The 26,482-nt window shown below is 50.4% G+C and overlaps 5 protein-coding genes and 1 non-coding gene across 6 annotated transcripts; 3 read left to right on the forward strand and 3 right to left on the reverse strand.

The window, feature by feature from the left end:
* Window positions 1-292: 292 nt before the first annotated feature.
* Window positions 293-6,062, forward strand: COCSUDRAFT_68427 (WD40 repeat-like protein). Its single transcript, XM_005642517.1, has 8 exons — window positions 293-541; window positions 692-770; window positions 2,195-2,385; window positions 3,342-3,455; window positions 3,867-3,988; window positions 4,550-4,690; window positions 5,133-5,296; window positions 5,633-6,062. The coding sequence occupies exons 1-8, from the start codon at window positions 461-463 to the stop codon at window positions 5,746-5,748; spliced, it is 1,008 nt and encodes a 335-aa protein (XP_005642574.1). The 5' UTR covers window positions 293-460; the 3' UTR covers window positions 5,749-6,062.
* A 360-nt stretch (window positions 6,063-6,422) lies between these two features.
* Window positions 6,423-6,503, forward strand: COCSUDRAFT_t81. Its single transcript has one exon. It is a non-coding gene; the product is annotated as a tRNA-Ser (tRNA).
* Window positions 6,504-6,705: 202 nt separating this feature from the next.
* COCSUDRAFT_45659 (hypothetical protein) lies at window positions 6,706-8,507 on the reverse strand (the record flags this gene model as incomplete). Its single annotated transcript, XM_005642518.1, has 3 exons — window positions 6,706-7,089; window positions 8,164-8,275; window positions 8,437-8,507. 3 exons carry the CDS (start codon window positions 8,505-8,507, stop codon window positions 6,706-6,708), a joined length of 567 nt encoding a protein of 188 aa, XP_005642575.1.
* A 553-nt stretch (window positions 8,508-9,060) lies between these two features.
* On the forward strand, window positions 9,061-12,273 carry COCSUDRAFT_45660 (hypothetical protein; the record flags this gene model as incomplete). Its single annotated transcript, XM_005642519.1, has 5 exons — window positions 9,061-9,256; window positions 9,771-9,890; window positions 10,155-10,213; window positions 10,636-10,858; window positions 12,119-12,273. 5 exons carry the CDS (start codon window positions 9,061-9,063, stop codon window positions 12,271-12,273), a joined length of 753 nt encoding a protein of 250 aa, XP_005642576.1.
* Window positions 12,274-18,945: 6,672 nt separating this feature from the next.
* COCSUDRAFT_45662 (hypothetical protein) lies at window positions 18,946-22,960 on the reverse strand (the record flags this gene model as incomplete). The annotated part of the gene is made up of 8 exons (XM_005642520.1): window positions 18,946-19,281; window positions 19,412-19,612; window positions 20,042-20,219; window positions 20,951-21,153; window positions 21,886-22,127; window positions 22,351-22,445; window positions 22,539-22,633; window positions 22,883-22,960. The coding sequence occupies 8 exons, from the start codon at window positions 22,958-22,960 to the stop codon at window positions 18,946-18,948; spliced, it is 1,428 nt and encodes a 475-aa protein (XP_005642577.1).
* Window positions 22,961-25,720: 2,760 nt separating this feature from the next.
* On the reverse strand, window positions 25,721-26,296 carry COCSUDRAFT_8410 (hypothetical protein; the record flags this gene model as incomplete). Its single annotated transcript, XM_005642521.1, has 1 exon — window positions 25,721-26,296. A coding segment is annotated over one exon (576 nt), but the record flags the coding sequence as incomplete, so codon positions are not given.
* Window positions 26,297-26,482: the final 186 nt, after the last annotated feature.

Genomic DNA, 26,482 nt, shown 5'->3' on the forward strand with positions numbered 1-26,482 from the left:
AATCCTCAAATGTTCTGCAGGACTGAAAAAGCAGGCTTCATCAGTCTTCCCTGTCCAAGAAACACAGCCATCCCAGAGCTGGAAATGCGCAGACAAGGACCCATTGTAGTTTGCATCACAGAACTTAGACTGTCACATTGGGGATCTTCTGAGTGGTGAGAAACCAAGCTTGCGAGGAAGGTTGAGCGCATTGGAATCTGGCACGCCGCAGAACCGAGTGCGCAGCGGTTTGGGTTCGTGTTGCATGAAAACTTCATTCTCTGTTAGGGGGCCTGAAATATTCTTTCTGTCTGCTTGAGCGCACACCAGATAAGTGCCAAGTTCACCATCGCACGTAGCAATTTGGCAGCTGCCAACTGTTGAACACCCATTGGTGATCAAGGTTAGGAAAAACCACGAACTCTGCAGGAGGATCAAGGATCAAATCTTGAAGTGATGATAGTTGGATCTCAATGGTAGAATGGATGGGAGACTGAATGACAGACGGGCGGAGATATACACCTACGACTCTGAGAACATCGTATATGGCTTGAGCTGGAGTGTAAGGATCCATTCAGTCTATCTTCCTGAATTTAATTGCTGCATTATGTATTGTTCCACTTGCCCCTGGGTCAAGTCAGTCCATGCACTCTTACTTGCTACCCCTCTGGAGACACAGACTGACTGGATTGTTCTCCTTGCTGGGCTGCAGAACCGCCGTGACAAGAAGTTTCGCCTGGCAGTGGGCAGCTTCATCGAGGAGTACGACAACTACGTCGAAATCATCACACGTGCGTGCCGTCCTAGTCTCACCTTTTGCACCTTCACCTGCACCGAACCTGCCCTCCCCTGCTTGTGAAACTCTCCTCAAACCACAGTTGAGCCACATGCAAGAAACAGAGGAAGATCCGACACCACCGGCTGTTTATTGCTCAACTTGATGATAATTACGAGATGAATTTGCATGAGGGTAGGACTGGGGTGAGAGGGGTAGAGCACTCCTTGGATGGCCCAAAGCCATACCACTTACAGACCCTCTTCCACCAATGTGTTGCAGACAGGCTTAGTGCGCAAGGAGCCAGAAACTGAGATCAGATGATACCACCAAACTGTTGAAGACAGGGCTTTGGGTGCGAAGGTCCAAAGCAGAGGGGAAAAGATAGATTCGGTGCTGCAGAAAGGCTTGCATAAGCTAAGATTCAGACACTCTCACCAATCTGTTGCAGACAGTCTATGGACGCAAGGGTGCAAAAATTGAGATCCATATATTCTTTACCAGTCTGTTGCAGACAGGCTTTGGCTGCAGAGGCCCAAAGCCGAGGAAGAAAGTTTGGTTCGGGTGTGTAGACAGGCTTGCAGAACCAGAGGTCCACGTACTCTGACCAGTCTGTTACAGACAGATTCTTGGGGTGCAGAGGCATAAAGCAGACGGGGAAAGATTGACTGGGTTGTCCAAACAGGCTTTGTGCAGGCAGGCTCTATGCAGACAGGCCTTTAAGTGCAGCTTGAGAAGCAGAGACCCAGACACTCTCACCAAGCTGCTGCAGACAGGCATGGGATGCAAGGGTCCAGAGCAGAGCTGAGAGGGAGAAAGCGGTTCGGTTTTACATGACGCCTGCAGACAGTCCGAGACAGGCTTGCAGAATAATACGATTATCTGTTCGATAGCACAACGTGCAAATTCATCACAGATAAGCTCTGGGTGCAAAGCTTCAGAAGTTGAATTCCAGATGCTCTCACCCATGACAGGCGTGGGTGACAAAGCTCCAGAAGCTGAGAGGGAAAGAGTGGTTCGGTTGTACAGGACGCCTGCAGCCAGTCTTGAGACAGGCTGGCAGAGGCTGACAGGGAGACATTGTTTGTCTGCGCAATCGATGACATGACATGCGAGTTCACATCGGACGCTCAGATCTAGACACCCTCACCAATGCGTTGCAGACAGGGCTCTGGATGCAACGCTGCAGAAGCTGAGGAGGGCTGGCATTGTCTGGCCCATCAGGGCTTTTTTGCCGTCGTCAATTCGCCGTTAGGGGGAGTTTATGATTGCAGCGAGGTGTAGATTTTAGGGTTCGATTTTAGGGTTTAAGGTTTAAAACCTTATTCCCCCGTGACGGCGACGACGATGAAAAAAGCCATATGCCTGGGCTGAGCAGACGGGCTTGGGTTGCCAAACTTAAAAATTCGAGAATGAACCAGGGGTGTGTGGTGCGCGCAGTCGATGACGCGACATGCAAGTTCACGTCGGACGCGCAGCTGGCGTTCCAGCACCCGTACCCACCCACAAAGATCATGTTCATGCCGGACAAGGAGGGGGCGCAGCCGGACCTGCTGGCAACCACTGGCGACTACCTGCGCATCTGGCAGCTGAAGGAGGACGGCACGCAGCTGGTCAAGCTTCTCAACAATGTGCGCCTCCTTCCCTAGTAAAATTGTCTGTTTATTAGTATCCCACGCTGTTGATATCCCCCGGGGAGATTGCGCAGCCTCAAACAAGCTTCAGGTAAAGGTCGACAGCTGAAGGAGGACGGCACTCAGCTGATCAAGCTGCTGAACAATGTGCGCCCGCTCTCAGAAAGACAAATGGAGAAAGAAGTATGCAGACATCAGGCAGCGCGAGCGCTAGAAGATAGAAGAAAGGGCTGGCTCACAAGTGCACGTCATGCAACAACAATACAATGATACCCAGCCCTGACAATTCTTGTTATTGTGAACACATGCTGTCAGATTACCCCCCTCCTACCAAGGGGGGGAAGGTGCGGCTGCAAACAAGCTTCAGGTGACAGATGGCTGCTGAAGGAGGATGGCACGCAGCTGGTCAATCTGCTCATGGATTTGCGCCTGCTCCAGCATAGTGACCAATTATTGTAATCTTCACATGTTGTGTGCAATTGTGTATTTTCTCCTTCGCGCCGACAGGGCCCGCCACTGTAGGCAGGATACGGCTTACAGACGCGGTAGGAACCTACTAGAGATTTGTGGTGGCTGCAGCTTACGGTGCCTGCCATGTAGATGACGGAACCCATGGTGTGGTGGTGGTAATGGGTTTGGGCCACATGCTGTGATGTGCTGCCCTTCTGTATCAGAGCAGTGCATCTCACTTCCTGGTTCAGGCTGACGGATTGGAAATAACTGAGCTCAACATCGGAACTAAGTCTTTCAATCCAGAAGGCCCTTTTCGTCGATCTTCGCACGGAAGTGGAAGTGCAGCCGCCCCAATATCTGGTTCAAGCTGGACTCTTTCAGGCAGGACTGGCAGGACTGAGGCTTGCTTGCGTAGTTGAGCTTGTGCAGCCGCCACCCCTGTGCGCTGGAAGTTAGCAGTGCTGAATTGTGTGTGGCTTATGTGTGAACTATCTGCGCAGAACAAGAACAGCGAGTTCTGCGCACCGCTCACCTCCTTCGACTGGAACGAGACCGACCTGAATCGGCTGGGGACGTCGAGCATCGACACCACGTGCACCATCTGGGACATCGAGGTGACTCGCTCACACCCTTGCACCATGATTTCAAGGGTCTTGAACTACAGTAAGACACATATTTTCTGGCTTGCGTAGGGGCCAGAGCACAGTGTCCCCTGAGCTGAGAATCCCCTGTGTGACTAGCTTTACATGGAAGCCTAACCAGATCGCCTCATGCAGTCCTAGTCACACAGGGGACTCTTTGTTGTATGATCTTATTGAAAGATCTTTTCTAGTCTCAAAGGGGACTCTTTACCTAACGTCAAATCAGCGCGCTCTGAGTGGCATATCAGATAAGGGAGTGTGTCTCAATGTATGTCACCAACTGGACCCTAAGGCCAGTCTGACCTCTAGGTGGTTCCTCACATGATAGACCGGTACTGAGCATGTCACTGAGCTGAGCTGGCGGTCGCGTGATTGTCTCTGCAGAAAGGCGTGGTGGACACACAGCTCATAGCGCATGACAAAGAGGTCTATGACATCGCTTGGGGCGGCGTGGGAGTCTTTGCGTCAGTCTCGGCTGACGGCTCTGTGCGCGTATTTGACCTCCGGTGCGCCCCTGAACTGGCAGGTGTCGATTGATGAGCTGGCGCTGGCTCATTGGGCGATATTGGAAGTGTCTTAGGGAGTTCATTTCCTTGCATAGCAGTCAGGAGAGTACTTGCATGGACAATGGAACTCGATGACAAAGGCAGCCCTCCCATGTTCGCCCCACACCCTACTCCCACACCTGAAGCAAGAGGTGAAGTGGGACTTGTGAGGGCAGAAGCACATTGTACTGGTGTTTACAGAAGACTACCTCTTACGGGCCTGAGTGCCAGCTGCTGGGTCTCACAAAAGCGCCGAAAAAATTGCACTCCTTTCCCTTGCTGCCAAGGTCTTTCTTGGCGACTGCTAGAGTGACGAAGAAGTCTGTAAGCAGGTTTGAAGCTCCTTGGCACTGTGATTGTGATCAGCGGGGGGCTTGTTTGCTGATCAGCAAGGAGTGCATTGCTGCCTGCAGATATCATGCAGGCTATGCATCCCCGCCCTCCTATCTGGTGCCTTCATATTTGCAGGTCTACCTCAAACTTTGGGGTACAGTGCATCACATTGAGGTGCCGCTTTTGCAGGGACAAGGAGCACAGCACGATAATCTACGACAGCCCGCAGCCGGACACGCCGCTGCTGAGGCTGGGGTGGAACAAGCAGGACCCCCGCTACATGGCCACAGTCCTCATGGACTCCACCAAAGTGGTCATCCTGGACATCAGGTGACACACTGTGCTTACGCTTCTTTGAATAATTGCACTGTAACGGGCGGCCCTCTTCTCTGCAGTTTCTGAATTTCTGAATCCATTACCTCTCTTTAAACGCTGAATGGAGTGTACTACGCTGGGTTTGCCCATTATGTCAACATTAACAATGAACACTGTAATTAGGAATAATAATATGGCTGCCAGCAAGGTGGAGGGCTTGCCAGGCATCTTCAGGCACCGCCCTGTGCGCCTCGGAAAATAGAATTTCAAACTTGAATTTGGCACTTGTGCCGCGGCAGGTAACCGTCTAGGTCCACACCCTCCTGGGATGTCAGACCCTGCTTGAGCCTCGGGGACTCTATTTCCACCTTTGTACTTTTCACCCAGAGGGCCCAGATGAGCTGTAAGTGGGGCGACCCGTCGCATGAGCTTGAATTCAAAAGCTGTGCCGTGGCAGGTATCCGACCCTGCCGGTGGCGGAGTTGCAGAGGCACCAGGCGCCGGTGAACGCGGTGGCGTGGGCCCCCCACTCCTCGTGCCACATCTGCAGCGCGGGGGACGATGCTCAGGCGCTGATCTGGGATCTCTCTTCCATGTCTCGCCCCATGGACCAGACCCTGGGTGAGCCCACCTTGATCTAGATCATGTGTATCTCATTTGCTACACGCCTGTCCTGCCAAAAGTCAAGATTAATTCTTGCAGACAAGCTGCAGTAAAAGGCTGCCACAACCTACCCCTCGTTGGCCTCGCCAAATGCAAGCAAGACCCAATCAACCGTAGGCACGGTGCTCGAGCTCAGTGTTTACACCGCCCCCTGTCAGACTGGGCGTCCATGTGGCAGGAATGCTGCAAGGAGGGAGCTCGTCGGGTTGATGGTGTGTGGGAAGGAGTGGGCGGAAGATTGTTGTGCTTGAGGGGCATACATGTTGTCAAGGCATGATGTGCTGTGCTGCGCAGATCCCATCCTGGCATACAGCGCTGGGGCGGAGGTGAATCAGCTGCAATGGTCCACGACGCAGCCTGACTGGGTGGCCATCTGCTTTGCAAACAAGACCCAGATCTTGAGGGTGTGAGGGGATTGCGAACCTGTGAGGCGTTTGTCTCAGTCCAATTAAATCTGTGAAGGGGTGCCAGAATGGATGTACAGGAGCGTCGAGTAGAATTCTATATTCTTGGTATCGGGTTACGTTCGGGTTGTTCCTGTTGGAACGGTTGAGCTGTGTTTTAGTTCTGCCTGTCTGGCACAAAAAAATGTCTGTTCTGGTCCCCGTGGACTGTGAATGAGAGAACCGGCTGAGATCTTTGAGAACCTATTGACATGAAGGTTGCAGCACATTAAGAAAAGGAGGAGCGCTCTTGGTAACCTTGCTGTAACGTTGCTAGATGCAGCCATGAAGGTCCCCGTTTCAAAATGCTATCGTCGCAACGTGATGCATTTTGGCTCTGTGCTTACAGCAAATGTCAGGATGCGATTGCAGCAAAGTCAAAAGGAAATGATGAGGCACCTATTGGCTCACGATCTGACAGACCACTCCTGAAGCTGGGCCAACTGAAGGTGCCGTCTTTAGCTAAGATAAAGCGGGACAACATGCTGAAGATGCAACCGATACTCGCAGATGTTTCTTCTTTCTAATGACTTCCGTCTTCTCTCTAATAATATTTATATCATCACGAAAGATCCCAGTATCCCAGTTGCAGATGGAGCATTATATGGAGCGTGGAAATTACAGGTGTATCAAGCACATCCGCAACGGTGGCCGAGTGGTTAAGGCGCTCGCCTGCTAAGTGAGTCCCGAAAGGGGCGTGAGTTCGAATCTCATCCGTTGCGCTTCTCCTTTTTTTCTTCTTCTGATGTCTTTTCTGATCGCGTTTGGCGTAGGGGCATTTGCATGGTCATGGCTATTACTCAGTGATTTTTTTTCAAACGAAAGTCTACTTGGTCTAGTTTCAAGGTTCAGATTGAACCCGGTGTCACACAGTGCCGCGGCCGGGCCGGGCCAGGCACACCAGCCCGGGGGCCGCCCGCTTCTTCAGGAGTCTTCCTGGCAGGAACGTGCCTTGCACCGTAATGTGACACTATGACGCCCCAAGAAAATACAATACACAGTAAAAGTGGAATCGATCGATTGGTCGCGACCTCTTGTTATAACTCTAATTACTAGTAGGTAGTGCACAATGTTGTGCACACGGTTGATTGGGTCTTGCTTGGATCTGGCGAGTCCAACAAGGGGTAGGAATTTGGCAGCCTTTACATGCAGCTTGTCTGCAGACGCACCTTGCCTTCGGCAGGAAAAGCGTGTAATAATAATAATAACAATAACAATGTTGTAGCACAATGCCAGAGTGCTGCTAAGGAGCACCATTACATAGACGCCGTGGCCCTTGACCACCAGGAAAAGCTGCACTCGCGATGCCTGCGCGCACGGATGAATTGCTTTAGAATACTGCTATTGGCATCGTTCATTTTGAGCTGCAGTCTCCTCTGTGTGCTGCTGCATGTGTGTGTCTTCCTGTTCGGATGTGGAAACATGGTATGCAGAGCATGCCATTCCAGGCCTGGGATTACCTATTTGTCCAGCATATGCACATGGCGACTGTGCTAGCATTGTCTTCAGAACCTTTATCACCTAAATCTCACCAATGAGCACATTGCTGGCCATGAGGGGCACGCACTGCTGTTTGGAGATCTCTAGAGTAGCACCTTTTCTTCTAGCAGCACCCTTGTTGCGTCTGTGCAAAGCAGGTGCGCACTACGTGGACTGTGTCTCTGTCAGGGCATTGGGAGCAGTGGAATGTTAGGTACCAAAAAAGATGAAGAAGACTGGCAGCAAGATGCAGAGGGACATGAACGCAGTGCAGAAGGCCAACCGAAGCACTTCCAGCTTCTCACTCAGCAGCCGCCCCGAGAATGACATCATTGCGCCGCTGCATGCTGTGCCAGCAATGCAGCACAGGAGTGCGGACGGGCTGCCCACAACCCGTGCCTTCGTACACCTGTCAGACAGCATGGTAGGCGCCTCAGGGGAATCACGGCAAGAATGGAGGGAAGACATACAAGGCAGAGCGAGCACCAAGAAAGGAGAAAGACTGCCTCGCGGTATGTGTGGGGATGTAATATCGGCTTAGTTTCTAGCGTACGTGGGACTTCACAGAAATTTTCCCTGTGCCTAGCAGGTCCGCGCATTGACTTTTGGAGATTAGCTCTGGGATGGTGAGAGGTGCATCTTATTACCCAGAATACTTGGCCCAACCCCAAGGACTTCTCTTTGGAGGGTCAAGCCCTGACTCAAACACAATGCTTGAATGCTTGCCGGTCACAGGCGAGGTCCTGGCATGATTTCAGCTGTGTGCGTAGTTCCGTTTATCACCATTTTTTCTCTTTCAAAACGAACCGGACAGACGTGATTAGGGCATGCTGCACCTGGTGTGTGACTGCTAGCATGCGCGATGCATAGCATTGGGTCATGCATAATAGCTGAAAAGCTCACCGAAAGCATGACGCCTCCTGTCAACACCACGAGTCCTGCTGCCTCACCCCTGCCAGGCACTTGACGCTCCACGGCGACTGCCACGGTCGCAGTCATCACTGGAATTGAAGCCCTGCATAGCAGCGCGTTGATTTGCAAAAAATTTGGTGGAGATGCGTGCGAATGCATTGCACACCCAAGCGCAGTCCACCTTTCTTGGTCGATCTCCACAACTCGAACGTGCCTGTCGTGAGGTGGCACGCTGCAGGGACGCTTGCAGTGATCAGGGCGCACGTTATAATCTGGTTGAGTGACAAGCTCATATTGACAAGGCTGCTGTTATTGAAGGCGATGTTAGCGGCCATACTATGTTAGTAACCACGCCAGTGGCGATCAAGCCTTTCCACTGCTTCTCGCGGTGTGTCCCTCGCATAGTATCGCTGATCATATGCGGAATTAACGCAAGAAAAATGAAACCCATGTGGCAACAAGTCAAAGCTAATGGGAATGTAAACCCGTAACCGATGCTGCTGGAAAGAACCCGTTTGTTCGTTAGGTTAAGAAGCGAATTCAACGTGACATACAGTACAACAAGCCCTATGAACAAAATAAAAGAGTTTTTTGATGCGTTAGGACTGCTATACATCCCAAATGAGCTTCGATAATCTGCTAAGGGCTAACTAGCTACAGTCGGCAGGGTCGACCGGGTGGTTTGCGTTTCATTCTCAAACCCAGCGACCACTATTCGGAGATCTCTTTGCAGTGTGTTCTTCATCGCTGAAGATTGGGCGCTGTGTGCCTTCTCTCGCTTTTTCTTTCTCTACTATCCAATTTTGCAGGATGACAGAAGTGGGCAGGCTCTAATCACGGCCCTTCTCGAAGAAACCGTCGGTGTCCTTTGTTCGAGTTATACGATGCATGTTCTCATCTCCAAGGACATATTCATGTAGGGCAGACTCTGCAAAACCTAGTGTTCCTCCACGGGTCGTGACTCTTCTCCCGAAAAATCTTGTTGGGTTCCGGGTAACGTTACCGCCAAGCTGGCGCAGTGAACAGGCCCTTGGTGAAGTTGGCCCCTTGGAAGCATCTGCAGTGAACGTCTATTTCTACCTGCGTCCTCGGCGCTCATCGAGATGGCATGTATTTGCATCATTCACAGGCATATGCCTTTTCAGGGCACGACTGAAGCAGCACATGTTCATTTGCCTGACGGTCTCAAAATGCTGAAAGATGTGCAGTACTTCTTCTAACGACGCGGTCGCTCCAAGTCGTGGCGAGGTGGCCTGCTTCAATTTAAAGCATAATCGGTCGATTCTGCACATTGGAACCTGGTGAAAACAACAGGCCAGGCCTTGTGGACACTGGCAAAGAGCAATGGCTGGCTTTGACACCGTCGGCTGTGCATCTTCGACTTATCATATGAGTCGAATACTGCTAAAGAAAATATGAGGGTCGCTATAGTGCAGATTGGCCGTTTTCGGGGCAGCAAATGCTGCGGGAAGGGCTTACACTGATATGTCGACAAGTCGCTAATGGACACATCTTTCGCGGTGTAGGCATTTGCCGGATCGCAATCGGTGCATGATGAAATAAGTTTAGGGCCATGGGGGCGATTGTACAATGCGCAGGTGCTAAAGAGTCCCCTGTCCTTGTCACGCCCTTTAACAGGTCCTGTGTCCCTCGTTCTATCTCGTCGTTAGAAACTCTGCCCATGGAAGCTTGGCAGTTTCTACCCACGACTTTCTCAGGTGAGAGCCGAAAATGTAGTTTCTGCGCAGAGGAATGTGGTGCAAGGCTGAATGTGCATGCGTACAGAAAGTGATCCCAATCAAGAAGAAGAAACATTCAATGATTGAAATCTGGTTACGCAAGCCTTTACGTGTCAGCTCAAGAATGCTGCACCTGAGCCAGTGATGGTGGCTGTGCCAACACGGCATGATTTGGCAACACAAATTCTGGTGCCCTTCCAATCAACCTGCTTTTTGAGAATCCTGTGTGCAGGCCGGTTGCAGAGTGCGCAGATCAGACCTTGGGCGGATTTGATGCTGTTACAAGTTCCACCATAGACGAGGTGTGAGACGTGAAAATCAGCAGGGGGCTTCAGGAGGGTCTCAAGTGCTGCCAAACTTTGCCCTTGACAGCCCTTGAAGGGCTGCACTATGCAGGGCAGCTGTGTATTGCTGCCTGAGTGCCAGGCGCCCTTATCTCCGTTAAAAGGCAGCAGACGCGCAAAGCTATTGCGCAATTCTTGCCGCTGTGGCAGTGCATCACTGACATGAACTGTATCGATAGATCCAAGTGGCTTGATTTGTCAGCTTGCTTGGAGGGCCTCATTCAGGCTGGTGTATAGCTTTATACCTGTGATCCAGGCAGCGGACTTGACTTCTATATGTACAACACTGTGATTGTATCACCCCCTGGTTGGCTCCAATTGCCGCTGGTGGCATCAAGTTTGTGCCTCCAGATGTGTTCAGCAGGTGCACAAGCCTGCAGGTGCATGTGAGCCCTGGCTGGCCCGGGGAAATCTCTGGCCAAGCATGCGCTGCTGTCATGAGAAGCACAGCACAGCTAGGACGCGGATTGATAAAGGGTGTGTGTAGAAGGTACGGGCTTATTATTGAAGCCCCCTGCGCATGTGAAGTGCCTTGGGTACGCCAAGATGTGCACCCAAAAAGGGCCCCTGCACCTCAGCAGGTTCTGAGCCACTGCAAACCAGGTGATCATGATAAGTGCATGGATGCTCTGAGGGAAGAGGCAGCGCATGCGTTTTTTACAGTGTGATTTGTTGTACTAAGCATTTCTATGGCAGGTATTCCTGCTACACGTTGATTGACCAGGCCATGGTGCAGCACTGAGACTATCCACAAAAGTCAGCAAATCTGTACAAGCAGGGGATATGCTTGGGCTCGGGATTTTCCAGGCACAATCGCGCTCGGGACTTCCCAGAATCGGTAGCGAAGAGTGTGCTTTCCCAGTCACAGGAGCACACCCCGGGATTTCTCGGGATGCCAAAACACAGACGGTATGTGACATGACAAGTCGAATTTAGGTCTTTCTTAAGGGACACTAAGCCAGATTCGTGCATGCGTTACAGACTCTGTAACGCATGCACGAATCTGAGATGAGCCTTCCATTCATGGGGATGTGGCTGGCATCCCATGAACGAATACATCGTTACATCAAGCATCCTTGGTGGATCAAGGAGCAATTTATTGGAGGTAAAGAATGTGTCCTGGGGATATGCTGAACGGTGTAATGGTGGCTTGCTTCTTGTCGATGTGCCTCCTGGCTTCCAAACATCAAATGTTGTACCTTATTATCCTGAAGAAAGGCTTTTGCTACGAATTGGCCAGTTTCGTCATCTACGAAACAATTACTCGAAAAAGCACTGGGAATTTTCTCGGATACATGTGGAAAATGTTTTCAGGATGCCAAGCAAACTCTAGCCTTGAGTGATGATTGATGTGTGATCGATGCTAACACTGAATATTCATTACTTCCTTATAAGTCACACGGTGTGCAGTCGGGAGTCACAGCTGCACTACAGTATAATTTACTGAAGTATAGTATGTTTTAATGGATGCATGGCAGATAGTTTTTAAACCTGCAGGATTATGTACCGGTTATAAAGTCTGAGAGTTCATTAACCTTGGCATAAAGCACCTTTACAGAATGCACTTCAATCAAGTAAGCTTAAGAAAGAAATTAGTAGTTTCAGTAGCTTTAAATCTACTCCCTCATATGCCATCTGCTAGTAGCCATGCATGGCCTTGTGGGCGGAAATCGGGGACTACTACTACTACTATAAACATTATCCACTTTGTTGCTTACTTACTAAGTACCCAACATAGTGGATAATATTTATATCAATAATTTGACGCATTTTTCAATACTGAAAACACTCTCTTTTTTCAAGCAATGTCCTTGCTGATGAAAATAAGAGCATTTGCTTACCCACTTCCCGGCACTGGACCAGTCATCACAATGGCATATATAGTGCGGAAGGTATCTTTTATCTACAAAACAGTCTTGGTTGTATTTTTAATTCTTATTATCATCACACGCCTTTCCTGCCAGGAGGCAAGGTGCGTCGGAAACAAGCTGTACGCCTTACTTCCACCCCTTCGCTGACTTGGTAGATCCATGCTAGACCCGGCCCGGAAGGCCCAGCTAGGGCCTATCAACCGTGGGCATCACGTCACTAAAGTTCACTATCCGTCATTTTACGAAAAGTTGACCCAGATGTCAATTGACACCATTGCATGGGGGCGTGGTTGCGGCTCAACATGATGCGCATGTAGACTTGGCATCGAGAAGGAAGCACATGGAATGCCTTGTTTGCTCAAGGACACGTGATCATATCAGCCCGGAGCCACGCGTGTTTCCAAGCTCGGATAGGCCAGCCATGAATGCACGCAAGGAGCCCTCTACGTAAAATACACACTGTGTGACATGTTATTCATTGTTATTATTATCATTATTATTATTATTGCACGCTTTTCCTGCCAAAAGGCAAGGTACGTCCTGCAGACAAGCTGCAGTTAAAGGCTGCCACATTCCTACCCCTTGTTGGACTCGGCAGATCCAAGCAATATGGTATTCATGTATGGTATCAAATTATGCACACACCCTTCTTATGCATTTTCACAACCAAGAGGCCTCTGTGGAGTCCCCCAATGCGGCATGTGCGACACATTTGCAAGACTTCGAATGCAACATCCTGATTTTCTTACAAATATTCACTTTCAATCTTTTCGGCGGAGTGTCTGTGCTTCGCTAAGATAAAAATGCTTGCATCGGCAGTATTGGGTTGTGTTGTTTGTGTGGTATATCTGGATTGCAAAACCGACAATTGTCAGCGAATTTCAAGAGCTGTAGAATGTCGACTGCGTTTGGGGGTGGCAGAAGTGTGTCTTGTGCTGTATTCGAAAGGTCGCGGGTTCGATTTCTGTAGGTCCTCTGTTTTCTTCATTTTTTTGGTGTTCGCATGGCTGCGTCAATTTAAGCTAAGCGTATGCGGCTGTGATTGGAGTGCATATGAGCTTAGCTGGCATTGATGTGCATGCACGCCTTCCACATTATTAATGGGCCCTGGGGGAATTTGTCATTTGACATCCTCTTCAACTTTGGGCAAATTCACGATACTCTAGATTTAGTGAGGCATGCCCATGATGTTGCTCAGTATTTGTACAGCCCCCTGCCAGCCGGGCCATGCCATGCCATGTGATAGTATATATGACTACTAGTGGGCCATGATAGTATCATGGCCCATTAATATACCCCATTAATTATTACTGTTATTACAGGTCGGCAAACCCAAAGCCAGAGGCCATAGGGCATACACGCAGGGCGTCTGCAGCCACATCTGCGGGGCCTTCAGTAGTCTGCAGCCTATCACTCACTCATCATACTATGTATAGTATACATTAATATATTTAAATATATTTAAATATACCACATGCTGTTCTCGCCATAAGGCAAAGTGCGTCTTGCAAATAAGCTGCAATAATGTCAAGGCTGCTACAATCCTGCCCGTTATTGGACTCGCCAGATCCAAGCAAATCTCAATCAACCGTGGCACGCACTGTGAGGACTCTGGCGTCACGCACTATGACGGTCATAAAATTTTAGTTTCGTAGTTTAAACTGTGTTATTAGTGTGCTTTAATGACGGTTCAAACTTATGGCATAAAGTCATGACTACAATGTAGTATCTTGTGGAGGATGTGATGTATATGTCTTTGAAACGTCATGGAGTCCCAGAGCTTTGTTGAACATCATTAGAATGTCTCAAGTGCTGGCATGCCAGCGAGAAACACATCCAACCCCGCATATGCATAGCTCTTGGGGGTAGATACGCGCTACACCTGGAAGTCATGGATTCAGCCTGGTGGTCTATTATGATCAGCTCCATTGATCAAGCCTTGTGTATCTGCCAGATGTGCGCACAAATGGTAAACGTGCATGAATATGGTACACCACTACCGGTCACCCGTGTACGGTACTACCTATAGTACCGGTGTGAAAGTGCATCATCTCCGCTTTCCGGGCCCAACCTTCAGTGAAGACTCTCCAGGACAGATAGAAGAACATATTTTGAATGTGAGAACCCGTGCCGTAGTCCTGAAGCACAACGGAGGTGACTGGACTAGACAACGGCAGCCGACGGCCGCAGGTCGGAATGTATTAGCGCAAGGAACGGACCATTTCGAAAGCTTCTGAAAGCTCCGAACACAATAAACATATATATTCAATCGATCTAAGGGAGTAGTCCGGCCTGCGACTGTTCCCGGTGCAAGGGGATTGTGTTCGTACTGCTTGAACTTTCTGGGAGATATAGAGTCACGGATGTACACGTAAAGCGAGCTGCTCTGCACCTGCATCGTAGATGTAAGTATAGAACGATTCTAGCTTCGTAGCTCTCAAAACGAAGATGTTTTGAGGAAGATCTATCAATTATTTGTGTCGCCACATTAGCGAACGCATATCGCAACTTGAGGACCCGCGTCATAGAACGACGGGTCCTCAGACGGGTCCTCACCACCTATATTGGCGGTCCTCAGACTGTGAATATGCACTACATACACAAGTCCGAGTCCCATTGGGCCAGTGGGCAGTCCAGACGGCCCAGAAGACTTCTGGCAGAAGTCCAAATTTGGCGGAACACCTTTCAAACTCTCTTGCCAGGCAGTGCCAGTGGTGCAGTGTTCGTGAATCTATTCTCACATCTTGACACACAAGACCAGTCAGATACGAAGCCCACTGGGCCAGACAATCGTTGCCGTGCAGACAGACTTTGCATTCACGAGGACCTCTTTGCCAATTGGCTGAAAGTCAAAGACAGGCCTCTTAGCATTGAAGCCTTTACTGAAATCCCAGTGCTGCGAAGCGGTTGCTCCAGTGCATTCGACGCATACATGACTCATACATCAGGTATCTAACCTAGCTCTGTGGCCACGTGGTGCACTGCTTGAGCGAGGTGCAGGACCACAAGCAGCGACAGCTCAAAATGTAACAATGGAGGGTGTGCTTACAAAAGCCGTTCGCTTGTGTTCTGCGTGAAGCAGCGACACCTTTCAAACTGGAATTTCAGATGTCGTGTAATCTCCAGCGCCCTTGGGTCTTCAGTGTGTGGTGTATTGGAAGCGCGAATGGTAACTCGGCAAGGCTTTCAAAAGCAAGCACCGGTGGTTATCCTGGTGCACGCGACGTGTCGCCCTTGCTGTGAGAGCAAGAATGTTGATTTGACCCATCTTAATGCGCAGAGAGGGGTCTGCACACGCAGGCCGAGATACTTAGCTTGGACAGGGCACATCAAGATTGCAGCTTCCGAGCATCATGCGGCAGCTGGTGCGCTTTGTTTAGCATGAATCGGAAAGACTAGGCTTCATTTCATGGCGTTCATTCTTTTCATCGCCTTCATTCCCAATCATGAAGAGAAATGAATGAATAATCTCCTGCACTCTTCATCCATCCCCCTTCATTCAATTCTTTCAGACACCTACACTTTTCATTCATCCCTCTTCCTTCATTTCAGAAATCTTCAAGTTCCCTTCTCACTCTTCATGCATGTCATCTGTTCGCCTCACACCTCCACCCCCTCACACGTCACTTTTCATTCATTTCATTTATTCACCTCACACCTCGACCCCTTCACGCATACCTTCATTCGTTTCATTCACTTCATTTCTTCGCCTCACAACTTCACCCTTCGTTTCATACATTCCTCATCTCCACCTAACACTATTGGCACACTGGTGGCACCTCTACCCCTTCATGCCTATGCATTGACACATTTGTTTAATTCAATTCCACCTTATCCCTCATGCACTCTCCACCTCTGGTGCAAGCATCATGCTTGAGTTATTTTTTATTGCAAGGTCGGCGAACCCAAAGCCAGAGGCCATAGGGCATACATAGCGTCTGCAGCCACTTCCGTGCAGCCGGTCAATCATGTCATCACGCAACAATTGCGGGTGTTGGTCAAAACACAGGGCATTCAGCAATATTGTTCACAAAATGGCACACAAACAGGTCCAATCACTGAGCAGCCATCAAAGAGGTCCTGTGAGACACAAGGTCCACTAGAAAAACTGTCCACAAGGCGGTGGATTGCAGACAACCGGGCAGGGACAGCATACATGAAGTTGTCTCTCAGAAAAGAGGCGGCCTTCTCAAAGGATGGCAAGCTGGGCAGACAAACGAGACATGAGGCACATCCTCCACCGCATTCGCCTGGTTACAGGTAGGGCAGTCTTCCGCGTCCTCGTCATGAACATGAACGCGGGTGAAGTCAGGGCGGTGGTGTGCAAGCATGGAGGTACCGGATCGAAAGTGAAATCTGATCTGTACTGCCCTGTGCCCATCAATGTGCCGGCGCAAGTACTCCTTCAAACCTGCACCCTCATTGACACGGTTGTACAATCCAAGCCGTGTCCTGGATGAGAGGGCCACTGAGCGGGGTCCCTCTCCTGAACAGCAGTGACAAGTGCAGTCACAAAAGTAGGGTAAGGTGCACCAAGCGAGTTACGGGTAAAAGAAGTAAATGTTGAACAGACCAGGGTCACCGCATGCGAAAATGCAAAACATGCGAGATATAATTGAATGCTAGCATTTTATAGCATGTTATTTTGGGGGGCATAGAATGCGATAAAATGCGAGCAGCAGGCTTTTGGGCCATTTCATTACACTGAAGCTGCTAGGACTTGCTGCTGCTGTTACCCTGCTTGTTCTTATTCGCTGTTGTAGCTGCTCTCTGCTTCTTCCTGTTGGCTGCCTTCTGGCCCTTCCTCGGCACTGCCCTCTGACAGCCCATCCTCTGCCCCCTCACTCTCGGCATCCAAGCCCCAAGTCCCTTCAGGCTGGGAACTTCTCGTGGTAGTCGTCTGCACTTTGCTTGTCAAGCAGCCGCAAGTTGCTGAAGATGTAGACAAGCTTGTAGGCTATGTTCACATACAGCTAATTCCTCCTTGCGCTGTGTATGAAATCAAAGGTGCTCCAATTGCGCTTGCACGCGCAAGCTGAGCTGATCTGGCTGAGCAGCCGCACAGCGATCCACTGGAGCTCAGGAGCATGGCCGCCAAACTGCTGCCACCACTGGCCCAGTGGTAAGCAGGCATCTCCTTTGCGCATGACTGCACAATCCCCCTGTTCCATGCTGCCCCCTCCTTGTTCCTGAATGCCCCCATCTGCTTGGCTGCGGCTGCCTGCTTGGCCGGGGCGTCAGGGTACCACCACTCCACCACATCGTAGAAGTGGTCCAGCGGCTGCAGTGCCACAGTGACACTAATTAGTGGATGCACAGATTTGGGCAGATTGTGCGACATGCTTGTGTATCACTGTCTAATTTTGTCTGATGCCACTGCCAAACACACCATGTTGGAGTACAAGATTCTATTGAGGCTCTCACTCAAGGTGTCTCTGTGGCAGGTGCACTCACCGTCTTGGCGCTGTCTGGATCGTCAGGATCTTCCAGCTCGGCATCTTCCTCAGACAGATTTGTGTCCCAGTACTCTGTATCGACAGTGAAGGCCGCTTTGTGGAGGGGGTTGAGCAGCATCCGCTGGCGCTTCTTGCACACGGCCAGCAGCTCCGTCTTCCTGGCAGCAGGCATGCTTAACCCCTCCACCACCTTGACACAGTCCTGCGAGTGCTGGTAGACTTTCCCCAAGCACGGCTGATCGCCATCGCAGAGCCGCAGGAAGTTTAGGATGGGCCTGCATGCATTGAGCAGCGGATCATTTTCTGTAGATAGACTGGGCACTGTTTAGCGGCGGCCGCAGCTGTATTTTCACAGTATTAGATGCAGTGCAAATATACAATGATATGAAGAGGAACGCACATAGAGACAGCGTGCAACTCCTCTGCAGTCTGCCAGAATTCATTGTTGAAGACAGTCTTCTTGGCAGCTTTGGCAGCTGCAGCGTACTCTGGAGCAGATGCCCACTTCTTCCAGTCTGGGTCAGCAAGCAGGGCTTCCAGAGAATCCTTGACAGTGAGCAGCCGCTGCAACAGGAAGGAATTGGTACCGAAGCGCGTCTCGCCTGCAAAGCAAATAGCAAGGCTCTCAGGATATTTCCGCAAAGGCACAGCAAGAGATGCAAGGCAGGAGCAGAAACATAGGACTAGGTGTTCAAGACTTAGAGCACACCTGACTTGATCAGCTGTGCTTGCGAAACACTGTTTGGAACAAATCGCATAACTTATCAGGCAGCGTGCAACTTGCACTTAAGGTCCAGAGGGGCACCCAGCTCAAATTTGGCCCGCAACATTGATGGGTTCTTGGCCCCCAAATCCTTTGTATATGTGTGCTTGAACCTCCGACAAGGCTTGACACAGAGTTGGCCACTAGATTTGCGCAAGGCGATACTATGTGTTTCCATGGAAGCATGCCTTGGGCCCATGCATGCACAAAAATGGACACCTAGCTCAAATCTGGCCCACAACACTGGTCGGATCTCGGCCCCAAGTCCTTTGTATATATGTGCTTGATCCTCCCACAAGGCCTTGTGCAGCAGCAATGAGCAATATACTCGTCTGCACTTGCCAAAGCAGGGAGCTGAAGGTGCCCAAGGCCAATGCTCTAATGAGCCATTTTCCGTTCTTGTTGACATGTCACATGTACATTTAATGATCCAGCTAGTGTGCGTATGAATTGCTGAGTCGATGGCTGGTATCGTACCATGGTTATGTTGACCTAGTGTGTTATGTATGATACTCGAGTTTGATTCTGAGAAGCAGAGGGGCACCAGGCAAAGTTGTTGATCTGATTGAAAAGCATTTGGGCACAAGTTGTGCTATGCAGTCAGACTGAGGCAGAGCAGAGAATTGATTTAGTGTAGCCACAGGTTTTAAACAAGGAGATGTGAATGCCCCATTGCTGTTCAACGTTTACATCGATACTATAGTGAGAGCCTTTCAGCCTTATCTTTGATAAGCCACTTAGGTGTGCAGTGGTCGTACAAAATTGAGGGCAATGCCAGAAAGTGCCGAATGCGTTTTTATGTGTCTTGCTCATTAATACTAAAAATTGCTTGGGGTCATCAGTGCGCCACTTGCTGCCGGCAGCCTCCCTGGCGCAGATTGGCGGCAGGCCATTCAAGCCCCTCCCATTGATGTCACCCGAATATTCGATCCAAGCCTGCAGTGCACAAATTGACAAAGTGAGCGCCTCCACACTGACTGAGTAATCAGACCGGGTACATGGACACTTTGCAGCATGTACGTATCAGCACCGCAGATTCAATATATGCGCAGAGGAAACGGCTGACCTCCTCGACGGATTGGAGTTTCTTGAAGACCGCACTCTTGACAGAGGAGCTGGGGGCAGGCTCCTCAGCAGGATCTGGCGTTGCCGCTCGCGTGACAGCCGCAGCATCCATGATTGCAGACACCGCCTGCTGCTGAGCTGCGGCAGCCGCCTGGGCAGCAGTCTGCCGACGTGGAGGTGGCGGTGGCATGAGGCACTGCGCCTGCGGACCCTGCGCTCCTGCCCTGCCCTGCAGTCTGTGTAGCTGAGGTCATGATGGCTGCTGCAAAATGCGCGTCCACAAGGGCAGCGGGTGCTGGCTGCTGTAAGGCTGCTGACGCTGACGCTGGCGGTAGCGCCGGCAAGCTGCCAATGATTGACAGGCACACCTTTTCGAAGTAAAGACAATAATGCTTTCAAGAATGAACATGCAGCAACATCCCGATGTCAATCTTGACACGCACTGAGAAGTGCAGATTGTGCAAATCCTGGGCAGCAATTGCATATGTGACTTTTCACATGCCTTGAGAAGTGCAGACTGTGCCAATCCTGGAGTAAACCCCCTGACAGCAAACGAGGCTCACGGGTTGGTGACCTAGCCATGTGGAGTGTGCATGCGTTCAATGCCAGGACAGTTTGAGAGTCTGCTGACCTGAGTGGAGAAATGCGCTTGCAAGAGGCGGTGCATGCTTGCAAGCTGATCACTCATCTCTGCAAGCTGTTGCGCCATAGTCCTTGGCCGCAGCCGCTCCAGCCCCTGAAGGCACCAAGCAAGTAAATCCAGAGTCATTGGGATATATAGATTAGCCCACGGGCTTGTGTTGCCTGCCCTCTTCTTATTAAATGGGTTCCAACTAATGGTTATACAAGAAAGATGGTTTCCTCATGGAGCTCTCCTCCTCAATATAGCCTTTAAACAGGAAGAGAGGGGCAGATAATATACTACACCTAAATCAGACTCGTGTGGTAGTTGAGCTTCAGGGTCTGGAACTCCTGGCCACGAGAAACAGGCAGATTGAAGGCGCATCTTGCTGCTCTGCAACTCTGCAGCCTCCTGGAGAAGGGCTGCGCGCAAGATACAGCGTTGTAAGCGACTCGCAATATATCAATAGTTGCTCAGTCTGGGCATGGCATGCATCTCACAAGTACATGTAGCCTCTCTCCTGGTCCAGACATGGCACTTGCCAACTTTGTTAACACTCACAACATTCATCTGGAATATGTCTTGATCCATCAACTGCGCCCGTGTCATATGCGATGTCATCTGGCACAGACCCATCCTTCATAGCCTCGCCGTACAGGGCTTGTGGGCCTTGATAGCAGCCTTCGCCACGCTGACACATTTGTCCGACGGTGCTGCGCTTGAAGTTGGGGCTGCTGACTGTTCGCCGGTCTCAGAAACCCTCACTGCTTTCTTGTGCTTGTCCAGCATTCGGTTGCGTTCGTTGGACAGTCTCCTACACGATCTGGCGTATTAGTTACTCCTGCCACCGTCATAGCATTGCAACAAAGCTTTCAAGAAAATATTGCGACGTGAAACGAAAAGGCAAGCTGCTCTCACCCGCTCAGCCTGAGGTGGCTACTGACTTCAGCCTCCGTCACAACGTAGTCAGGGTATTTCAGCTGCAGCGTCGCCACTATGGCTTCGAAACCCAGCTGCCAGCCGTCGGGAGACTTGAGCAGGACGTGTGCTCCTGTCAGGTCATCCCCAGGCCAGTACACGAGGATTGCAGTGTTTATAGCGTTTATAGCGCTGGTGAAGGCCTGCGGCCTAGCCTTTCAAAGGGAAGTTCCCTTCGACTCTCCCTTCGAGGCAGTGGCCGCAGGCTTTCTTCCATTGACAAGGATTTTCATCAATGGTGGGTTCGAGGTTGGGTCGAATCCTGTTGATGGGCTCTCTCCTTTCATTGTTAACACATCCCTGACGCTGCTGCGTCACGGTGGTGGCTTGGGTAGGTGTCGATCAGTTCCAACGCATCCTGGATGCCCACCTCAGCCAGCAGGTCAAAGGGGGCTCGAGCAATTTTCATTGCTTGCCAAGAAGTCCCCTGAGCTGTGGTACGTCATACAGGCAGAAGAGAATTTTGTAAAGGAAGCACGCACATAGTCCTCGGCTTTTTCAAGCAATCAGCCACGGGAAGTACGCCTGCTTATGAGAGTTGCTGATGGGCACCAGGAAGCGCGGCTCGAAGAAGGAGGACTTGAAGGAGACTGTTGAGTCTCCTGCGGTTTCCACCCCCGCAGCCCCAAGCAAAGCGGCCGGCTTGATGCGCATGAGGTAGTGGTCGTGTGTTTGTCACACATCCATTTCCCAATGGACATGATGGCATCATCCGACAACCTGCAGCCAGAACTCTGTCTTGGTGAACATCCTTTGGTACTTGGCACGATATCCTAGACTTCCAAGACATTTTATGTAACATAGCATTTGGTATGAAGGTCTCACCCCATCTCATCAAGCCAGATAGCGCATGCATGCCGCATGGCATGCATGACTTTGCCGATGATCACGTTGCTGTCGATCCACAGCCGCTTGAACTCCTTGGCTTGGTCGTCATATGTGGTATGAACCTCCGTCGCGCCTGCCCAATGGAGGACCATGGCCAAGAACCGTTCTGGGTTGGGTTCGGAACCCAGCCATGTTCGTGACAGGGTCTGGGAAGCTCTCCTTGAAGTGCTATCTGATGGCAGCTTCTCGGGACAGTGCGCCTCGTGGGCAAAGGAGAGCGTCCAGGTTTCTGAGGTACCCCATGTAGTTCACATTGCCATCCTGCAAATCACAGCTATACTCTTGGCAAGACTCAAAATGAAATCCACATCGACGGAGAGCTGTCTGCAATATGCTGTCTGCAATATACACTTCAAAACAGCTGATGGACTAGAACTGAAAGTGTCTTACCGCCTGAGTGTTACCACCCATCCGAAGCAGCAAGAAGACCTATACAACCCCAGGCCCAAGACCTGTGCGGATCATTGGAGACTGGAAGGATGACACCATGAACTTCCTGTCGTCATCACTTCGCCCGCAGCCTTGGTGACGCATGGTCAGTGTCGCCCTGCAAAGTGTCCACCTCCTAACCTCATAGTAAGAAGGACAATCAAAGGTTGGCTTCTCATTCAGTTTAGATGCAAGTTGCTGTGGGACTCACTGTTTGCGCTGTGCCTTGAATGTCCCCTTTCGCATGAGCTTGTCGTTCACCCAAGTGTATTCTGCTGCGGTGTAGCTCATGCTTTTGGGAGCTAACTGCACAGCACCCGCCACTGCCATGAGATAGATTGTGACATGCGCACAGCAGAGTCACAAACACAGCAGATCTTTGGCAGAAGTTACCAGCAGGAAAGCTTGTGAGATGTTACCCTCGCGCATGCGCCAGTTTCTTAGCGATGTCCATGACCCGTTCGTATGTAGGATGCTTTGGCAGCTCCACATATGGCAGGTCTAGCTGTTCCATTCAAAAACTCTGGTACCGATTGCCCAGCACCTTCTCAGCACCTGCACCTGCCACCTCAGCACCAGCACCTGCCCAGCACCTTCCAGGCTGGACTTGGAGCAGAACCAACAAAGTGCCATGCAGTCACCAGCAGAAGCAAAGGAAATCTGTATGCTCTCTGAAGGCTCCTTGAGGGCAGAGCAGCATTGACAGGAGCATGTGTGCACGAGGCTCTCCAAAACGCACCCTCTGGTGTTCACCCAACGCCTGGATCACCCTTGCGCAGAGATCAACCGGTGTAGTCAGGTTTTGTGGTGCCTGTGAAAAGCCCAAGATCGAGCAAGGTGTCCTGCGTGAGCAACCTAGACTCAGGTTGGCAAAAACGTGAATGAAAAGTGAAGTAGAGTTGAGTTTAATGCAAGGAAGGCCGAACAGGCCACAGCAATTGGAGGCACAGGAGGCTGGGCAACTGTTCCCCAATCAGGACCTACGTTGATCCTCTTTTGATAAGTTGCCTGTTGATGGATTTTCTCCCTTCCTTTGTGAAGGCAATTTGACGTCTTCTTTGCTGCTTGTCCCTGCGACCGCCACAAGATGCCACCAGATGTGATCAGACTGATATTTTCGATTAAACGGGTATTTTAAAGTAGTGGCAGCAAACTTGAAAGGAATTGCACTCACTCAGAAAGGGCCTCATCCTCTTCCTCATTTGAGGAGTCACTCTCACTCGCCCCGCCCCCTCGGTCCCATTCCGATGCATCTTAGTCATATTCTGGCAGAGGCTGTTCAGGTGACTCGAGGAAATCATCGCTAACAGACCCAGGCTCTTGATATGCTGGCCTGGCCTTGTTAGCGGGAGGTTAGCTGAATTGATCTACTGCGTAGGCCTCCACCAAACCCCCCAAAGAATTTATTTGAATATCAGTGCTACGATTGCTGTCTGCGTTATGAGAACGGCTGTTGCCTGCCCGTGTTTTCATCATCCCGGGAGCGACCCCATCACCTTTCGAACAAAGCCATATCGGGGCCAATAATCTCTGGAGAATGGCACAGGGATGATTTAGAACATATAAGGAGCGTTTGCGAGGCTCAAGATGGTGCAAAGGTGATTTTCAGTTGACAAACGATTTGCAGTATTTCTTGGTCAAGCGACGCCCACCATGGAGACTGACCGTCGCCCGAACCGTCGCCCCACCTTTTCCGGCCGGTAACATGCGTGTGCCCATATTTGCTTGACGAGTTCCTTGACTTGAAGCCCGTGGAGGCGTGCTATTTCTTTTCTTAAGAAAGCTTTAGGAATATTTTTTTTGTCTGTTGCTTCTGACTCAGATCGGATCACAGGTTCGCTGTCCACCCAGGTCGTCTGATTGACCGTTTCCTATTACTAGGAAACTTCGGTCCTAGAAGGCCTTTTGTCTCGTAGGACCACCCTGTTATCGGGGTACTACTGGCTATTAGTGGATTGATTGCGTTGGCCATATAGGGGCAGGATCTCTAGGTTTCCTTGCCACTGGCTCATTTTTGAATGTGGGCTGCAGGCAGCTGGAGTTGCGACACCCGCTGTTTTGAAAGCAATAGAGCTCATTAACAAGCCAGTGGTCCTTGCGGCACTGTGGGCGACGACGCAGCATTTGGATCTGATACAAGGAACCAGCATCAATGAGAAATGGCACAGCTGGCTGAAGACGCACCTGCCCATATGGGGAGGAATTCGGACGTACTTCATGCTCTGCGTTCTCCTGCAGTGGCAGCAGATGAGATTCAATTCAGCAGTCCTCATGCGCAGACGGCAGGCAGCAAAGGAGGCCCAGGGGTGCAGACAGCAGCACGGACTCAGTGAGCAGGATTTGCGCCTTCAGATCGCATCGGCATTCTCAGACGCAGACACTGTGCAGCCTACGCGCAAGGCGTAGGCTGCACAGTGACAGGCGGTACAAATACTGAGCATCGTGCCCACGATTGATTGGGTCTTGCTTGAATCTGGCGAGTCCACCAAGGGGTAGGAATTCGGCAGCCTTTGCATGCAGCTTGTCAGCAGACGCACCTTGACTTCGGCAGGAAAAGCGTGTAATAATAGTAATAAATGAAGTCCAAGCAAATTTTCATGACAATTTGCCACAGCGGCTGTAAGTACATATAATAAGTTACCATACGTTTTGATTCCGCACCATAACGTATTTCGTACGTATCTCCACGTAATATCAGATATTTACAGCGTTCCAAACGTATGCAAAGCGTACCAAAACGTGCGGAAACCCACCACTTACAGTGTATACGTACCCTATCACCACCTTGGTGTGGTCATTGACAATTGCATTGCTGCCAGCAGTGATGTTGCTGGCAATACTGCTGATATATTGCCAAACAGGGACAATTGATTTGCAAATCTTCTATATTCTCATATTATTACTGTTAGTGTTACACGTTTTTCCTGCCAAAAAGCAAGGTACGTCCTGCAGACGAGCTGCAGTTTAAGGCTGCCACAATCCTACCCCTTGTTGGACTCGCCAGATCCAAGCAAGACCCAATCGACCGTGGGCACGGTGCTCAGTATGTGTACCGCCCCCTGTCAGCCGGGGCCCAATATATCCTCATATATGCCACACAATTCAGCGAGACCAGCGAGCTAATCCTTTGGTTGGCTTTCTTTGCAAGCTTTGCAGTCAAGGTCCCTATGTCGCCAGTCCACATCTAGTTGCCAAATCAGCACGCGGCTTTTAGGCAATAGAACGTGCCGAATTTTCCATCATAGCCAATATTGCACCTTTTGTCTCATTGAAACCAATGCTAGTAACCTTGACACTGACACATATTTCGTATGCACCAATGCTTTCACGAGACTTATGTGATTGATGGCGACAAGTGAGCACATCCGAGTTCCAAGCCTTCACCATACTAAGATACGCTGAATGATGGGAGATGGTCGTGAAATACAACTTATTGTACGCCCACAGGAACGGCGCAACCCGTATTTGTTCAGGGATCCAATTAAAAACGGCAGTAGGAACACCCAACCAATCCAGATTGATGAAGTCATCTACAACCAAGATCCCCCCATCAACAAGCAAACAACTCGCTAAAGTTAGGTCACGGAGAGTGTTCTCAAGGGAGTGACCACCATCCACAGAAAAGAATCGAAAATCGTGGAGGCCTAGAGCACTAAAATTGCTTGCAAATAAAGCAGAAGAATCAGCTGTCACGATATGGATGTCGTCCTCGCCCAAGCCCAAAGCCTTTTCTGCGTTCGCTAAGAAAAGTTCTTTGGAACCATAACCAGAGTGATCAAAGTTGGACACTTGATTGTGAAAGAGATCAATGGCCACTACAGGCTCCTTCTTGTCGGCAAATCCGGAAATAGACAACCAAAATTTTCCGTGATGCACACCTATTTCAGCAACGCAACCATAGATTCCTTTTTCGTGTTGCCTCGATGTCAGTAGGAAGACATAGAGCACATGCTCTGGCATCATCCAACCTTCAGCGTGTTCGATGACACCCAAAAGCCGATGTACCCGATCCGAGGCTACTCTGGGCGCTGCCCTGCTGAAAAAATGTGCGCTAGGGTCCATTGAACGACCGCGCTTGTCACAAACGTTTGGATCGCACACCGGGATTGTTACATTATTCCATGAACGGATCGTGCGCGTTCTCCCTTCGTCCAC

This window comes from Coccomyxa subellipsoidea, assembly GCF_000258705.1.
Source record: "Coccomyxa subellipsoidea C-169, whole genome shotgun sequence".
NCBI lineage: Eukaryota > Viridiplantae > Chlorophyta > Trebouxiophyceae > Coccomyxaceae > Coccomyxa > Coccomyxa subellipsoidea.

Excerpts from the sequence above, each read along its gene's own strand:
- COCSUDRAFT_68427 (XM_005642517.1), top strand. The coding sequence starts at position 461 with ATGGATGGGAGACTGAATGACAGACGGGCGGAGATATACACCTACGAC. Across the intron at positions 3,989-4,549 it reads GTGCGCGTATTTGACCTCCG|GGACAAGGAGCACAGCACGA; the intron begins GTGCGCCCCTGA and ends CCGCTTTTGCAG. Across the intron at positions 4,691-5,132 it reads GTGGTCATCCTGGACATCAG|GTATCCGACCCTGCCGGTGG; the intron begins GTGACACACTGT and ends GTGCCGTGGCAG.